The sequence below is a fragment of the Lepidochelys olivacea genome, assembly GCF_965140295.1.
Source record: "Lepidochelys olivacea isolate rLepOli2 genome assembly, chromosome: 5".
In the NCBI taxonomy this organism is placed as follows: Eukaryota; Metazoa; Chordata; order Testudines; family Cheloniidae; genus Lepidochelys; species Lepidochelys olivacea.
Window position 1 is genome coordinate 92,983,318 of NC_140415.1, and position 16,542 is coordinate 92,999,859.

General features: G+C 41.4%; 1 protein-coding gene across 2 annotated transcripts in view; it reads left to right on the forward strand.

Moving 5' to 3' along the window:
* Positions 1-16,542, forward strand: part of FRMD3 (FERM domain containing 3) — a 226,847-nt gene that overhangs the window by 141,290 nt on the left and 69,015 nt on the right. For both annotated transcript variants that reach the window (XM_084628730.1, XM_084628729.1), the window contains exons 5-6: positions 9,541-9,638; positions 12,597-12,720. In XM_084628730.1, the coding sequence (XP_084484856.1) occupies positions 9,541-9,638; positions 12,597-12,720 (222 nt within the window). The remainder of the gene's footprint in view (positions 1-9,540; positions 9,639-12,596; positions 12,721-16,542) is intronic.

Genomic DNA, 16,542 nt, shown 5'->3' on the forward strand with positions numbered 1-16,542 from the left:
TCCATCCCGGGAATTAGTGACTCTGAGGCCGTGTCCACACTACCAAGTTTTGTCACCAAAAACTGCCTTTTGGTGACAAAACAGCAAGAGTGGACACACTACAATGGGACTTTTGTCATGAAAAACGTCCTGTTTTGGCAACAAAAAAACTTCCACCCCTAGGAGATACTTTTCTTTTCCCCTCCCTTTATTGTCGACAAAGAGCCAGTGTAGACACTGCTGATTGTTTTGTCAACAGAACTGGCTCCCGCCAGTATCCCACAATGCCTGCCCTGATTGCTCTGCTGAGTGTTTTGATCTCTGCAGGCATGCGCCCCTCCCCTTTCAAAGCGCTGGGAAGTATCTGTGTGCTGCTCCCTTTGGGGAACAAACAAAGAGCAAATCTTTGGAATGCTCCTGTTCTGCCCTAAGAACACAGCCACAGCGGGAGGGGGACAGACTGCTGTGCTGCTTTGCCATTCCTCAGCACCTAGAGCTCACAGAGCTACTCATGATGCTGCTCTGGGCAGCTGAGGGGGCTGTGGGAGAACTCAGAGAGAATCCCAAGATGCGGAGAGATCAGCTCTTCCTTCCCACAACACTGCACAGTGGGATACATACCCACAGAGCATTGCTCACCCTGTCGATGATGGTGTCCCCAATGTGGGCATGATTTGTCCACAGAGGGAGCAAGTGTGAACACCCTTTGGCAATTTTTGTTTTGTCGACTTTCGGGTGTCAACATAAGTTTTGTCAACAAAACTTGGTAGCGTAGACAAGCCCTAAGAAAGATGTAGGGGTTGCAGTGGATAATCATTTGAACATGAGCTCCCAGTGCAACACTGTGACCAAAAGGGCTTATGCATAAACAAAGGAATCCCAAGTAGGAGTATGAAGATTATTTTACCTCTGTATTTGGCACTGCTGCGACTGCTTCTGGAATCCTGTGTCCAGTTCTGGCATTCACAATTCAAGACGGATGTTGATGAATTGTAGAGGGTTCAGAGAACAACCACTAGAATGACTGAAAGATTAGAAAACATGTCTTGTAGATTGAGCTCTTTGAGCATGTTGCTATGCAGTTTAACAAAGAGAAGGTTAAGGGGTGACTTGATGACCTTCTATAAGTACCTATCTGGGGAACAAATGTTTAAAAATAGGCTCTTCAATTTAGCAGGGAAAGGTATAACATGATCCAATGGCTGAAATTGAAGCTAGACAAATTTAGGCTGGCAATAAGATGTAATTTTTTAAGAGTAATTAGCCACTGGAACAATTTACCAAGTGTGTAGTGGATTCTCCATCAGTGACAATTTTAAAATCAAGATTGGATGTTTTTCTTTAGAAATGCTCGAGGAATTATTTTGGGGGTGTTCTATGGCCTGTGGTGTACAAGAGGTCAGACTAGATGATCACAGTGATCCCTTTTGGCCTTGTAATTCTTGAGTCTGTGAACCAATCCTGATTTCAAGAATGGGATCTTGCAGTCAAACAAATCCAGCAAATTTGTGAGGTTGAGTAAAACCTCAGTGAAGACAAAAGAGGGCTTCTAAATTACTAAGAGAGCACTTCAAAAGTTGGAATAAAATAAGAAAATTCCTCTAAGTCTAAGGGGGAGGGGGAACAAATAGAATTGCCTGCTGAGAATTTAAAATGCTGCTGCTGATATAAATAGTTAAAAGTAGAGCTAATCAAATAACATACGAATGGCTCGAGTGCACGGATGTGATCGACTCCGTGTAAGGACTGTGTCGTTCAAAGTCCAACACAAAGAGAATCATAGCTCTCAGGTATGATTCCTGTCCTGCTCCCCCTTGCTCCGAAGGGTAGTAACCCTCCACCCCATAGTAGCTCAGCTATGTTGGCTGGTGCTTTGGGGGGAGTGTGGGGGCGGTGGGCCAGAGCCAAGGTTCTATCTACACCCACCTCACTTGCTTTGGAGTAGGTGAGGAATAGTGGGCAAACAATGCTTCTGAGCCCCCCAGACCAAGGTCCAAGGATGCCATGAGGGAGCTGGGAGGCAGACGGGGCCCTATTCCCTCAAGTCGCTGTGTAGGCTGGACCCCTTATGAATATTTTTATGAGTAATCGTGGTAACTGAGAGTATTGTGATGACTACTGGTTTATTTGTGAAAGTTCCTGAAAGTTTAATGAAATTTAGTACAAATGATCATTCATTCCAAAATTGATGATAGAGCATGGTATTTGTTGTTTGCTTCAATTAAAAGAAACGCTTCTCTGCATTAAAAAGCAAACATTTTAGATTAATTAGTCTCTCTCCTACAACAGGGGGAGATTTAGAGATCTGCAAAATTATGACGTACTATAATGAGTTCAGGTTATGTATACCCGGGACTGGGGGAGGGAGGAAATTAACTACTTTTAGATTAAAAAAAAACAAAACCCTAATACTAATGTTTTGGTTTTTTTGTTGAAGTTCCAAAAGAAGAAGAAATTGGTCTGGTTTTGTAAGCAGATGAGAAGAAAAGGGAAGATGTGCTATGAAAATAAAACTGGTGGAAATTTTTAGAAATTTTTTGCAAAGATGGTTTTTCAAAATTTCAAAAAATTGGTTTTGCTATTTTTCAACTGTCTTACAAAATGTTGACAATTTTTTTACCAATTCTGTATCAGACAAAATAATGTACTTACTCATCATTCAGATAGAAAGCATAAAGGAGGGGCAATTTACAAACTGGCTCCCAAGATATCAAAACTTCAGATTTTTAAGAGGAATCTAAAAGCTATCTGCTCATGGGAACTGTAACACACTGTACTTTATATGCATAGAGAGAGATGTTTGGAGAGACTGAGATTAGGGGAAATCTGTTAGTAGAGAGAAACAGTCGACTGTGCTACTGACCTTAGATGTTGCTTCTTGTTACCTCAGTATCTGTAATATATACATCAGGAAAAATACTGCGCAGATCTTGAGATGCAAATGCTAGATTTGATAAATATCAATTGTTGTATGTTCTTGTGATCTTATATTCAGCGCACCCCATCCAGTAATTATTTTTGCATCTGAGGCAGTGTACATTCTGTAAAGTGGCTTGACAAAAGCTTTTACTCATTAGGTGCTTCAATAAAACTTATATTTTAAAACAGCCCATGTTAGGGCCAACAACGCGCAAGACTTAAATGAAACAGAAAGAAATAGACACACACTAGTTGTTAGAGATACTTATTTGGTCTTTATGTACAACTTTTGCCCTTTCAGAAGTTTTCAAATATTTGCTCTGTTTTCTTTTATGATCATTATAAACTAAATTAACATTGTTTTACTACAGAAAAAGTAAAAAACCAAACCAAACAAACAAATCAACAAAAAAGCAACAAGCAGACAAAAAGCCCCACACTTCTCCAACATCTTATGTTTATAGGAGTCATGGTAATGACTTAATTTGGAGCCAGAAAAGATTTCAATTAATATTAGTATTTTTTATTGCAAGTAGGGTTATAGTAATAAAATGGGGGTACAGTAGAACCTCGATTTTTATGAACACCAATCTTATGAGCAGCACATCATATGAACCATTTTTTCCTAACGTGGAAAAAAACCCCGCATCATAACAGCGATAAGAACAAGTTGACATCTCTTCGTATTCCAGTGCCTTCAATGCATCGCAATTGCAGAGTTTTAAAGCACAAGAAGAAAGCGATGAAGTGCGCCATAGTGCAATTTATGCACCATACCTCTTGTAATTTTGAAATGTTCAATTTTATGAACTCCTCAATACCCAATTAATTCATTAAAATAAGGGTTCTGTCTTATTGTATAGTTCATTATTTGTTTTTGGTAATGTTAACAGAAAATCAGACATTTGCTGTCACGGATGCTCTGAAGATTGCCCCCCTGAACCTTAAATAGGACTAGAGACCAGAGTTGTTGATTAATGCTGGCTATACAGCTATAATTTTCTAACAGGAAATCTTTGAATACAGAGTTCATTGGAGTTACTGATCACAGTCTTCCACACTTAAGACCTAAATGAATGACATGATTTTAAAACTGTCTGGATTTTATTTTGGGAAAGTAGAGAGCACATGCTTGTTTTTGTTTTTAATTTGTTGTAGGCAAACAAGTAGAATAAAGACAGTGCTATTCATGAGATTAAAATTGCCCAGACTGTTTGCTTAGAAATACTGCACTCGTCCACTCCCTTTCCCTCTATGTAGATCTACAGGAATGCATATGAAAAATTAGGTTAACTTTCCAGCTGCCCTAGAAATGCTGCTGCTGACCTAAAGTGGCACAGTAATATCTTATCCACTAGGTGCAGAATGTTGTCACTGATGTGGCAAAATAGTTCTCACTCATTTGTAGGTCTATTTTTGGGTGCTAAAAATGTACATGTATGTGTTTGGGGTTGTTTTTCTGGATGAGGGTGCCTAACAACACGGAAGAGCCTAGACAGTCAGCGTTTTGCACCCCATAATGGAGCAGTAAAGGCAGAAAATACTGTGTTTTTCTTTCCTTTACAGTGCAAGCCTTTTCCCTCTTCCCATTTGCATTAAAAGTGATGTAATTTGCAAAAACGTTGCTATTTTAATAACATTTGGTTCCATTAATACAATTCTAAGTCAATACCAAATAATCCAGTGTATATTAACTTTCTTAAACATAACACTTCTACCATTTCTTTGTTATTTGCCTGAGAAATGCTACAGGACGCCATTAGGTGTAAGTGGTTGGCTAAGGAATTTGCAGTTTTGGATGATTTCTGTGTATAGCACATATTATTGACCGTCGTGTGCAGTAATGTAATTTAATGGGGTCAACTGCTGTCAGTGTGTCAACTGCAGTTGATACTACAAGAGAAGATGGTTGTTTTAATGATCTCTGTTCCTATGCTGTATTCTGAAAGTGTGTGTACCTTTTGTTCTCAATCAGAAGTATGCCTAGTGCAGGCCAGGACTAAATGATTAATGTCACTTCTCCTCAGTTCTGCTCACCATTTGCTGGTTCCAGTATTATCTCTCACTTTACCCCACCTTCAGACTCGGAAACCATCAACCTGCAGTGTTAGAGCAGACCTGTTTGCCTCAGAATTGGCTAGGAAGTGCTGCGATGAACCCATGAGCTGCCTTTTCACAGGATTTGTTTTGTTACTCACTAGACAGCGAACATGCTTTCCCAAGTTTGCTCCCAGAGTTTTGGTTTTTCCCAGGGCTGTGCAGACTGATTTAAATCCTGGAGAGGATGATTAAAACAAGCTTTGAGGCTGCTGGTTTGCCCCGATGCAGTGCCACTGCAACCTCTTTTGGCACATTGTCATTGCAGATTAAGGATTTTTCGTATCACCAAGGCCTTCAGTTTACTAAGGTGGAGCACATTTTTTCCTCTTGGGGACCACCTGTGCTCCAATAATGTCAAGTTTAAAATGGATTAGTGAACTGTGACTGGACAAAGATTACATTAGTCAGACAGAAAAAAATAAATAGTAGAGAGCAGTGTGAGAGTAAATGAAGCCTCTCAGGGACAAGATTCTTACGGAAACATCCAACGCTGTAAGACACTAAAGGGAATTCCTGAAAAGTGACCTTTTTACTTGCTTGAAGAGGGATATAATGTTCTGTTGATTTAATATTTAGCAATAGTCTGTTCTGGGGGAAGGGGCAGGCACACTGGTGGAAGACTTAACACTTTTGAGTCATGCTCCATTCTGGAGTTCGTTACAGATTTACAGGCAAGATTGCTTGGCACAGGATGTATGGGGTAAATACATAGCCAGATAACCTAGACATATAAACTGAGACCCCTGCCGGGATGTCTGTTGACAATGCTGCCTTAGGGGCCCAGGAGGTTCATTTCCATAAGCTGTCCATGCAGGTGAAGGTGAGAGTGGACCGAGCATGGTGAATGCAAATCTTGAAGGATTCCAGGAGTACACAGACCTTCCAAAAATCCCTCCCGGCTGATTTCCTTCCTGCAGCTGTGCTCAAATGGCTTGTTTTCCCACAAGGGGTTAGGAAGCTGCATGGTGGAGCTGCAAGGAGCCAGCTGGCTCACAAGGGAGCTCAGTGCTGGCACCTGAGCTCCAAGATGATCTGTTGCTGTTGGTGGTACTGTACTTGAGTTCCTGGGCAGCTGTCCCTTAGAGAAATATCCCTAAAGAAATGCCTCTCTTCTTGCTTCTGGTGTTCAATGCTGCTCTGTGGTGTAGCCAACAGAAGGTGACTGTTTCCTTTTCATCAGTTCTGTTCTAATGTGAGCAGCTCTGGTGGGGTGGGACTCTCCCAGCCAGGTGTCCTGTGCCCCAGTGCCCACTTCTGCCCCAAGGCCTCTCAGCTTTGTTTGGAAGCTTGTCTCAGATCCTATAGAGCTAAAGGAGAGAATTTCAGCAGGAGCCAGTGCGTTCATCATGGATATTGTTTCTACTATCTGTAGTATTATGAGAGAGAGATTCCATAGTGCAGCCAGTGTTTAAATGAGTGGGTTGGTCCACACAAACTAACAATTTACTATGGCATTTCAGATAACAAGTGAGTATTCTAACCAGTGTATAGTGTAGTGGTGCTGTTAAGGTTGTATCACAACTTCTGTTTAAAGGTCAATGTCAGATTACACCTCATGTTCTTCATAGAAATATGGTTATAATATGAATATGGCCTAAGATATATTTTATGTAAGATGAGTCTTGTAAGGTATCATTGGAAAGGTTATGATTTACTGAATGAGATTATCCAATTTGTATGCATGTATCATTTCTGTATCTAAAGTTAGGAATATTGACTATGTAACAATTATAACTGGGGGTGTATTTGGGAGACACCCACCAAACAGGCCATTGGCTTTGATGGGCCATTAGGAAGAAACAATAAGACTTTAAAGATACTGATCTCTCTCCTTCCTGAGAGGTGTCCTGGGATGTAGCTGTGACACTACTAGGTCAGGTGGTCCTGTCACCTGGTACTAAACACCACCTTGGACTTCTAGTAATTTACCACTGAAAGGAGGGGGAAGTCAAGTCTGGGAAACAAAAGATTCCCACCTTCTGTAAATCTTATTTAAGGCTGGGAAGTTAGGCAATCAGGACTCTTCTCCATTGCCTTCCTGCCCAAGAAGAAAGACTGCTGAAAGTACCTGAAGAGACAAAGGAACTGAGCAGTGAGAAAGGTAAGGGCTGAATCCAGACTGAGACAGAGGAGTCTAGTCTGTAAAGAGAAATAACTGGAACTCTAAGCTACAGAAACTCTGCATCCTGCCCAAAACAACACTGAGTGTGAGAAATTACTTGTTGAAGCCAGTCTCTTTAAAATCTTAAACTTAGTATGCATGTTTTGTTTTGTTTTATTTGCTTCATATAATCTGCTTTGTTCTGTTTGCTATCCCTTATAATCACTTAAAATCTGCCTTTTATAGTTAATAAACTTTTTTGTTTATTATTAAACCCAGTTTGTGCAATTACTAACTGGGGGGGCAAGAACTTGTGTGTATCTTCCTCCACATTGAGGTACGGGGCAAATTTATGAGCTTACATTGTATAGATTTCTCTACAGCACAAAACAATATTATTTTGGGTGTACTTTCCAGAGGGGAGCTGTACTTGAGTGCTGGGTGATTTCCTAGCTGAGTCTTCTCAGAGAGAACTGTTTTGCAGACTCTGTGTGATTCTACGGCTGTTGCGTTCCTACCAGTGTGTATGTGTGCTGCCAGAGGCCGGATAGCATAATTCAGCAAAACAGGGAGAGGGAGCCCAGGCTAATGGAGCAAGCAGGCTCAGTGAAATCCCAGTACATCAGGTGGCATCCCAGAAGGGTAGTCTATCCCGTCACAGTCAACTTTTTCAAGTCCTCTAAAATATAGATGCTTTGTTAGATTCCTTTGAAATTTGGTGTGCCTCAGGAGGTTGGAGGATAAGGTTAGTAAGCCAAACTTGGAGTCGTTTGAGGTAGGGGTTGTGGAGATGTAAGCCCTGGAAAAAAAATCATTTTTCAAAAAGTTTCTAGGTGGGGATTTTTTGTGCAGAGCTAGAGATCAAACTATTGATGTGATATGGGTCAAAATGGTCTCAATCTGTCAAGCGTTATCCAAGGTAGTGCTTGGAACTCACTAAATCCCTGGGGGAATGAAAACTGAGATCAGTATTTAAGAACATGTTCACTTGGGTAGATGTGTAGTGTGGAAGGATTGTAATTGTGCTTGCACCAATTTAAAAAAAAAAAAAGGTTTTTAGGCAGCTGCTTTTTGGTTACCTGGGTAGTTTGAGGGAATGTGCCAATGCCATTTCCCCTTGTGAATACCCCATCACTGATGTTTCTAGTTGGAACTTTTGTAACCCTGTGAATGAAGATCTAATAATTCATGTTGCTTGCTACAAGTGGTGTCTGTTATAATATATTTATTTTATGGGGAGGTTTACTGTGAACACAGCAGAATAATCAGTGGGTGGTCTAATGAAAATTTTTCTTATATTGGGAGAGGAGCTGGAGACTGATATTGTGTCAGGTGGTGAGGACGGAGTGGGGGTGGGGACAGGAACAGGGAGAGGAGTTCTGGCTGTGGAGGGGATGGGACATGAGGATGGGTGGTAGACAAACCTTAGATCGGTGGTTTGAGAAAATCTGTATTTTACTAGCCTTGGGAGTGGACCCAAGTGGCTACTTCCTGATCTCGGGGCAGATTAATGCGGTGTTTCCCAAGATGCACAGTGTGGATATTTGGAATCGACAGCACGCAGTAGCTTGACCGCTGATGGAAAATAAATGTGTATGCTGCCGGAGTTGCCAGTGTGTGGATACTGGGTGATTCTTGGACCAGGAGGTTGCAGTAGTTTGCAGAAGAGCAAGGAGTAAACTGACTACATAGGGATTGCTGACTACAGTCTGATTTGGGGTGGCCTGCATTGGCATCATGTTTTGCCCACTTTGCAGCGTCTAACTGGTGACTTAAGAGGTGGTGACCTAGCAGATCTTCTGGTGAACATGGCCTGGGCAATCTCCCTCCCCCTGCTTTGTCCTTTAAATAGTGTTAGTTAGAATCCTGTGGGTGAAAGTGAATGGCTTGTAAAAGGAGGTGAAGAGCATGTATATTTCAGTAACTGTGGGGTTGCCAGAATAAAGGTATTTTTTAATAAACTGGGCATATTGGGGCATTGCTGAAAAAGGGCAGAGTTAAGGTTACATGGGCAATTTTTACATTTCATTTCCTTGTTTTCAGAAGTTTGAGTTTGCTCAGATGAACATTCTGAAAGGGGATGACATACCCCCAAACACCCTTTCTCTGAGCTAACATAGATTTTTGACATTAAATTTACAATAGGGTTCACCTTATGTTGTGCTCTTCGTCATTCTCTCAGTAAAGTACTGTCACTCTTGTTTTCCCAATTATATTTTTCCAGAGGGAAATCAACAACTCTCTTCTTGTCAGTAGTCTAGTTTTTTTGCAGGTCATACCCTCCTTCACATTCCCCTTCACTGCCTTTCATGCAGCAAGTGAAAGACCCAGAATAGTTGACCACAATGATGGTCTTGGTGGTAAAGTAAATACAACATGAAAAGCTCTCACAACAGGGCCTCACTCTTACTCTAAAGTGCTTTTTTTAAACTATATTGCAGATATCTTTTGTATCTACAAATAAAAAGGGACATTTTCCATGGTCGTTTGCTGTGCTCTTTTTCTGATGCTGCCTACCTCGGTGCCTGTATTGTCCAAGGTAAGTACAACCCACAGCACATTGTGAATTATTTCAGCACCTTGAGAGTGGTATTCAATATAAACAGCAAAGGGTTTAGAAGTGTATTTCAGAATAAGGTGAAAAGAAATAGTGAGCCCTTTGTCCTTGCCATCCTCTCTCTAAACTTGAACATGTGCTTCAAAAATGGAGGGGGTTCAGAAGTGTAAGAAACCAGGAACAAATTAGGACATTGTAAAAAACAAACTAATTCTGTTAGGTTTTTATATGAGAATATACAGTATTTTGTGTATGGTACTCAGCTCTAGCTATAAAAGAAATCAAGGTTCTGTACCTTTATATTTCTGAATATAAACATATGCAATTCCGTACGAACTAAACAAAAGATAAAAGTTAATTGATTCAGAGGCAGTGGTTCAGATTGCATTTTTCCACTTTGAAACAAAGGAGATCTGAATGATAGTTGGACCCCAGGGCAGAGGGAGACAAGTAGATTACCATGGTTATGGGGTCTCAGTCTCTAGGTGATTGGAGTACCATCCTCATTTCCTTTACTGTTTGGTGGCCAATCAAAGGCTGTACTAAGTCAGTTTTAGAAAAGCTAATGAGCACTATAAGATGTAGCCTGTTTGTGTCTGTGTTAACTGAGGACTGGGCATGAGGATAACAGAGTATGCAGTGACATTCCGGAAATATTGGAGATGCTGGAGATTCCTGACACCAACTTAAAAATGTGGGAATAGGTTCTCCCTGGCTGTTCTGTACTGGCCTGACTTTTAGGGCTAAATTTTGAGGAAAAACTGGAGGTGCACATGCAAAACTTGGATATGTAATTGGATCCTTATATTGGTGCAGACAATTCTATGATTGCACACACAGATTGCTAGTTAGATATCTATCTGGAAATTTGTGTGCACAGATACCCAATGTGTAGGCATACATTGTGCTGTAGTAATTTGGCAGCAATGATGTGTTGGAAGTACATCACCAAATTCTACCATCAGATTGGGAGACTCTGATAATTACACTTGCCCTAGTGCCTGTTGCAAATGCCAAGAAGTGACCAAACCCCTGGAAGGGGATAGGCCTGTATAGAAAGAGGGGTAGTACTGTGATGTAAATGCCAATTTTTTGCCCACGTGAATGAGTGGTGAAATAGTGTATGAGGAAAAAGAGCTCAGTTGATTTCTCTTTTGAAATAATCTTTTTAAAATCTTCGTAATATTTTTAGAAGTGACATTTCTTTCTCTTATCCTTTATGTTGTTCCTAGTAAATACCTCAATTTATTTACAGTTTTGTTTATTATTTATCTTAGTGATTTTAATAATGTCCTTCACAATAATTTCTAAGTGATTAGCATATAGGGTTGCCAACGGTCTAATTTCACAAACCCAAACACACTTGCTCCACCCTTTCCCCAAGGCCATGCCCCTGACCTGCCTCTTCTCCAAGGCCCCGCACCTGCTCACTCCAGCCCCCCTTCCTCTGTCGCTCACTCACTTTCACTGGGCTGGGACAGGGGGATGCGGGTGAGCTCTGGTCAGGGCAGTGGGGCCGAGAGGTTTGGAGTGTGGGGGAGGGGGCTTTGGGCTGAGCCTGGGGCAGGGGGTTGGGGTGTCGCAGAGGGTGCGGGCTGTAGGAGGGAGTTTGGGTGCAGGAGGGGGCATGGAGTTGGGGTGTGGGAGGAGGTTCTAGGGGCAGGCTCTGACTGGGCGGCACTTACCTCCGGTGGCTCCTGGAAGTGGAGTAATGTCCAGCAGCGATTCCTAGGCTCCCAGGTGGCTCTTTGCGCTGCCCCTGCCTGCAAGCACCACCCCCCCAGTTCCCATTGGCCACGGTTCCCTGTTCCCGGCCAATGGGAGCTGCAGAGTCAGTGCTCGGGGCGGGGGCAGTGCACAGAGACTCCCTGGCCATGCCTCCTCCTAGGAGCTGCTGCCGGACATGTTGCCACTTCCGGGAGTGGTGCAGAGCCAGGGCAGGTAGGGAGCCCGCCTTAGTCCCACTGTGCCGCCGGACTTTTAGCATCCTAAAATCTCCTGGTTTGGCTTCGGTCGCCTCTAGGAGCTAGAGCTTGATACCGGGAGACTCCTGGCCAAACTGGGAGGGTTGGCAACCTTATTAGCATGATCAGCAGGAGTGTATAAAGGTTTGGAAAAAGAGGCTGTATATTCTGCTTCCAGATTCGTACATGCAACTTTTGCTGCATTAGGGAGCATTGTCCCTCATGTACAGTATATCCAAAGCCAGACTGAGGCCCAGAGCTGGATAGCAAAGGCCAACAAGGCTAAAAATATGTGCCTAATACTAGGCTTCTAAATCCATATTTAGGCACTTAAATAAGTGGCCTGATTTTCTAAAGAGCTGAACACCCAAGAGCTCCCATCGAAGTCAGTTGACCAAATTCACCGTTGGCATAAACTGGTGCAAATTGACTAATGTTAGTGAGCACAGCTTTTGTGCTTATATACTAGGGTAAGATTAAACTTATTTTCTTCAGTGTTGTTACACTGGGATAGGTGAGAGGAGAATCTAGTTCAGAGTGTTTTGGTCTGTTTTATTAAATTGCTTGTCTACCGAGTGATGAAGGGCAGATGTTTGGTTTAACTATATATATTTTTCAGAGCATGTTATCACCAAATGATGGTTTTCAATTACCTTTTATAATCAATTACCTGCAAACTGTACTTTGAAATTCATTTATTGGATGGGGAGGAGTTTGTGCTCCCACAGTGGTGATGCACATTCCTCAAAGACTAGGTATCTCTCCAGATATTTTGTAGCCTTATGAATGCAACAAGCGTGCTTTCCTTTGGAAATACAGTTTATTGAACTCTTACTAAAATTGGCAACTTTCTGAATGACACATGGAGGTTGATCTACAGGAGGACACGTTCATTCACTATCTCTGTTTTCCATCATTAACTTACTCTTTAATTTAACTCATTCTGCTGCTTTGTTTTGTTTTTTAACTTGTCCAGCTGAGCTCGGAGATTATGATCCTGATGAACACCCAGACAATTACATTAGCGACTTCAAGATTTTTCCCAAACAATCACAGAAGCTGGAAAGGAAAATTGCTGAAATACATCAAAATGAATTCAGGTAATTTAAAGGGCTGCTTGTGAAAGAGGCAGTTGTAAATTATTGTGTGTCTGTTTCTATACAATATGCATAAGCCTTTTGGTTTCTGGTTATTTCTTTTTAAATTCTGAGGAATGTGTTGATAGTTATTTCAAAAATGAAAAAATGGGTGAAAATAACTACAGAAAATTAATTTAGCAGTTTTCTAGGTGAATATCAGGTTTAATACTGGGGATGGGAGATCAGAACAAAAACAACAAATAGAGAACGGTAAAAATTTATTGTGTGTATATCTAATTCCCAGTACAAAAATAAAACTGCATTTAAAACTAAGTCAGTTCACTGTTGGTGACTTGAGCAGTTACACTTGATATAAGGATCTTCAGTGTGTGAATTCTGAAAGCCTGAAGGTACAGGCTTGCAACAGTTTTTCCAGTGTGTCTTGGTGCTCCTCAGCTCCACCCTCTTCATTGTTCCCATCCTGGGAGCAGGAGGGGATTCTGTGCCCTGGGTTTCCTCGCCAGGCAGTGACAGATCTCTGGACCCAGCTGCTCGCAGTGGCTATCAGGGGATGGGGAGGAGGGGCATGTCCAGTACTCACGGTGGCAGCACGTGTGGTGGGGAGGATGCTCCTGGAACTCATGGGGGCACCCAGTGAGAGCAAGGGGGTGCCTGATACAATGGCAGTGGGTGGCGTAGAAGGGGGTGCTGAACAGGGGTAAGGCCGGGGCCAGAAGAGGGCCAGGACTTACAGGGTACAGCCTTCCTCTCCCTGCAGCCTGTCACTACAGTGTTTGGTGGTCTCAGCAGTGTCCCTGCCTGTTTTGCTCCTTCACTGGACAGCTGTGGCAGCAGCCACTAACCAGCATTTACCCTCCCTGGCACAGTCATGCTGAGGAGGCCAGCGGGGAATCTAAGAGTGGCCACGGCACCGGGTCCGGGAAGTTCAAGCAGGTACAAAATCTGGGTAGAAATTAGAAAAATCCAAATACTGGGTTTTTCAAAACATGGGAATTTTTAAGGGGTTTTCAGTAAAAACCGAAAATGAAGAGCCCTAAATATACATAAAGATACAGGTTCTCTCCCACACGCATTCTATACATCCATGCTGTCAAAGGTGCATTATTTGACAATGCAATGTCAGCTTAAAAATATTAACAGGAATGCAAAACCCACTATAAATCACAACTGACCGCTGCGTGTGTGCTGCCAACTGTTACCATGGTATGTGGTGAGCATGAAATGTATGGCTCTCACAAGTGGGCCTGGCTTACACTATGAGGGCTGCTGCTGTTTATGTACAGAGTCTAGGGTGACCAGACAGCAAATGTGAAAAATCGGGACAGCAGGTGGGGGTAATAGGAGCCTATATAAGAAAAAGACCCAAAAATCGGGACTTTCCCTATAAAATCGAGACATCTGGTCACCCTAGTTGTCTTTCACGTGAATCTGATTTTCAAATGAAAACTTGGTAGCCATGCAGAGATTTTTACAGTGAGATTTATGATACTTGATCACTTGCATTGTGTATTAAATTGCACATATTGTCATCTTGTTTGTATCTTTAGCAGGAACTATTCACTTGCTGTAATGCTATGACTTTGTGTGTGTGTGTGTTGCATTTATGGATAGGTGTGCATGCATGCACACACAAAAACAGCAATAGCCAGGATGGTGATTTCTGTATAAAGCTTTTTGGAAAGCTGAGGGGGATTAGATTCAGGACCCTTTCCCTCTTCTTCTCTGATCTTTAAATATGGGACCAGAGTAGACAAAAATTAAAATACTTCTTAGTCTAATAGAAGCTAACCATGATCCTGAGATGAAGCACCCTGTTTCTATGGAGAACAGTCACTGCTTTGTGCATGTATACTCCCTTCAGGACTGCCTAAGAATAACCAGACACAAGGTGGGTGGGGCAATATATTTTATTGGACCAGCTTCTGTTGGTGACAGAGAGATGTTTTCGAGCTGAAGAAGAACTCTGTGTGGCTCAAAAGCATGTCTCTCTGTCACCAACAGAAGTTGGTCCAATGAAAGATATTACCTCATCCACCTAGTCTTCCTAATCTCCTGGGACCAACACAGCTACAGCAACATCGCATATAAGAATAACATGGACAGTAGTAATAAAGGCAACTGCGCTCTTGTCAGCCTGCTTAGAGGAAAGGAGCAGTTGTTGGAGAAGTGGAAGACGAATGTGACATGGAAAAAAGTAAAGAAAAATAGATTGATTGCATTACAAAATGTTTATAATCCACAGTGCATTGTATGTGCTTGAAGTTGTCAGGAACTAATAGGGATTTGTTCAAGCTGATGTGACATGACATGACAGTAACAGTGAGGTGTACAGGTGAAATTTCATAACTTTAAAAAAAGTTGTTTCTACAAACTGCAGTGAAAGACAGTGTAGTGACCTGAACAGAACGTGATCTGCATACTATCTCTGTAATTTTCACCGTAACTCTTTGTTTACGCAGAGGAGGGACAATGATTGATTGATTGTTATTTAAGGATTCATGAATTAATACTTCAACTAGCTCTACTTGCTTTTGTATCGTATTTCTTATATTAAATAATGACTGTATTTAGCTGGGTAGGTAGATGGTCTCTTTCTATGCAGAAGTATCACTTTTACCATAAAGGGGTGGGGAATGGAAAAAACAAAAACCCGAACAACTTTGAAACTGAAAGTTTTCAGATTTTATATAGTTAAAGCTTTAAATATTGCCTGTGTGATAAACAGCTAAAGTGTATCAAGTGTTTTTTATACACTTGAACACAACCTCCGTGACAGTCACAGCAGTAGTTGGCATGTTCAGGACATCTAGTAAAAAACTATTATACTTCAGTGCAAGGAACTGTGCCAGCATTATCCTGTTTCCCTGCCTTTTTTCCCTTTTTCCCAAAGCCTATGTATTTGTTTTGTATCTCTTTTGCCAGGATCATACCTTAAGTGACATAAAGATAATATCTCATGAGTGAAGTATTCTAGAACCACGTTAAACTTTTAAACTAAAACAAACAATTTCCAAAGAGAAGCCAAAAACACACTCTATTTTTCAATAAATATTATTTTGATTTTAAAACCTCTCTTCCAAACGATGTCTTCTAGATTCCCAAAGGCACAGGACTTTCATTGATTTCAATGACAAAGTGTGTGTGTTAGAGAAAAGAATTTAGTCAAAACTCTTGTGCAAGAACAGACTACTCCCTTAAACAGATTGCAGAAAAATAATGAAGGAAGGAGGATTTATTTATTCAATACATCTTGTACTCAAACATTCTTCTGTAAACTTGTTTATCAAAATTGTTTTACGTTTGTTTTAGGCCCTGACTTCCACTGGGACCTCAGCTTGGCCTCCATTTATACATGTACAATCTTGTGTGCACGTACACAAAATGCGTGCATGCATTTTCTCAGCACTAATGCCTGCACACAGAGGTGATAGATTCCATCATGTGTGTGCACAGATTCTTGAATCACGTCACTGGCATGTTTGTCTGTCTGATCTAACCTATTCCATTCAAGTTCCAGTGCTGGAAAAATAAATGCACAGACGTGCGTATGTGCACAAGTGGAGGCTAAGGTCAAGAAAACAAGTTCTTACTTTTGTTGCGCAAGTGGACGTTGAGAATATGTTGAAACTTGATTGTAATTGGGAAAGTGCAGCATTCTATTTTTGTGATATCACATTTTCAGTAATGGTAGAATAAAAACTTGTATACTATGACAAATAATCAGAAAAGGCATTAATCTTACCAGTTTTTATATGTTGTTGATGTATTTTATTAGCATGTCTTTCACTTGATAGGTGCTATAAAATTCAGATTCCTGATTTT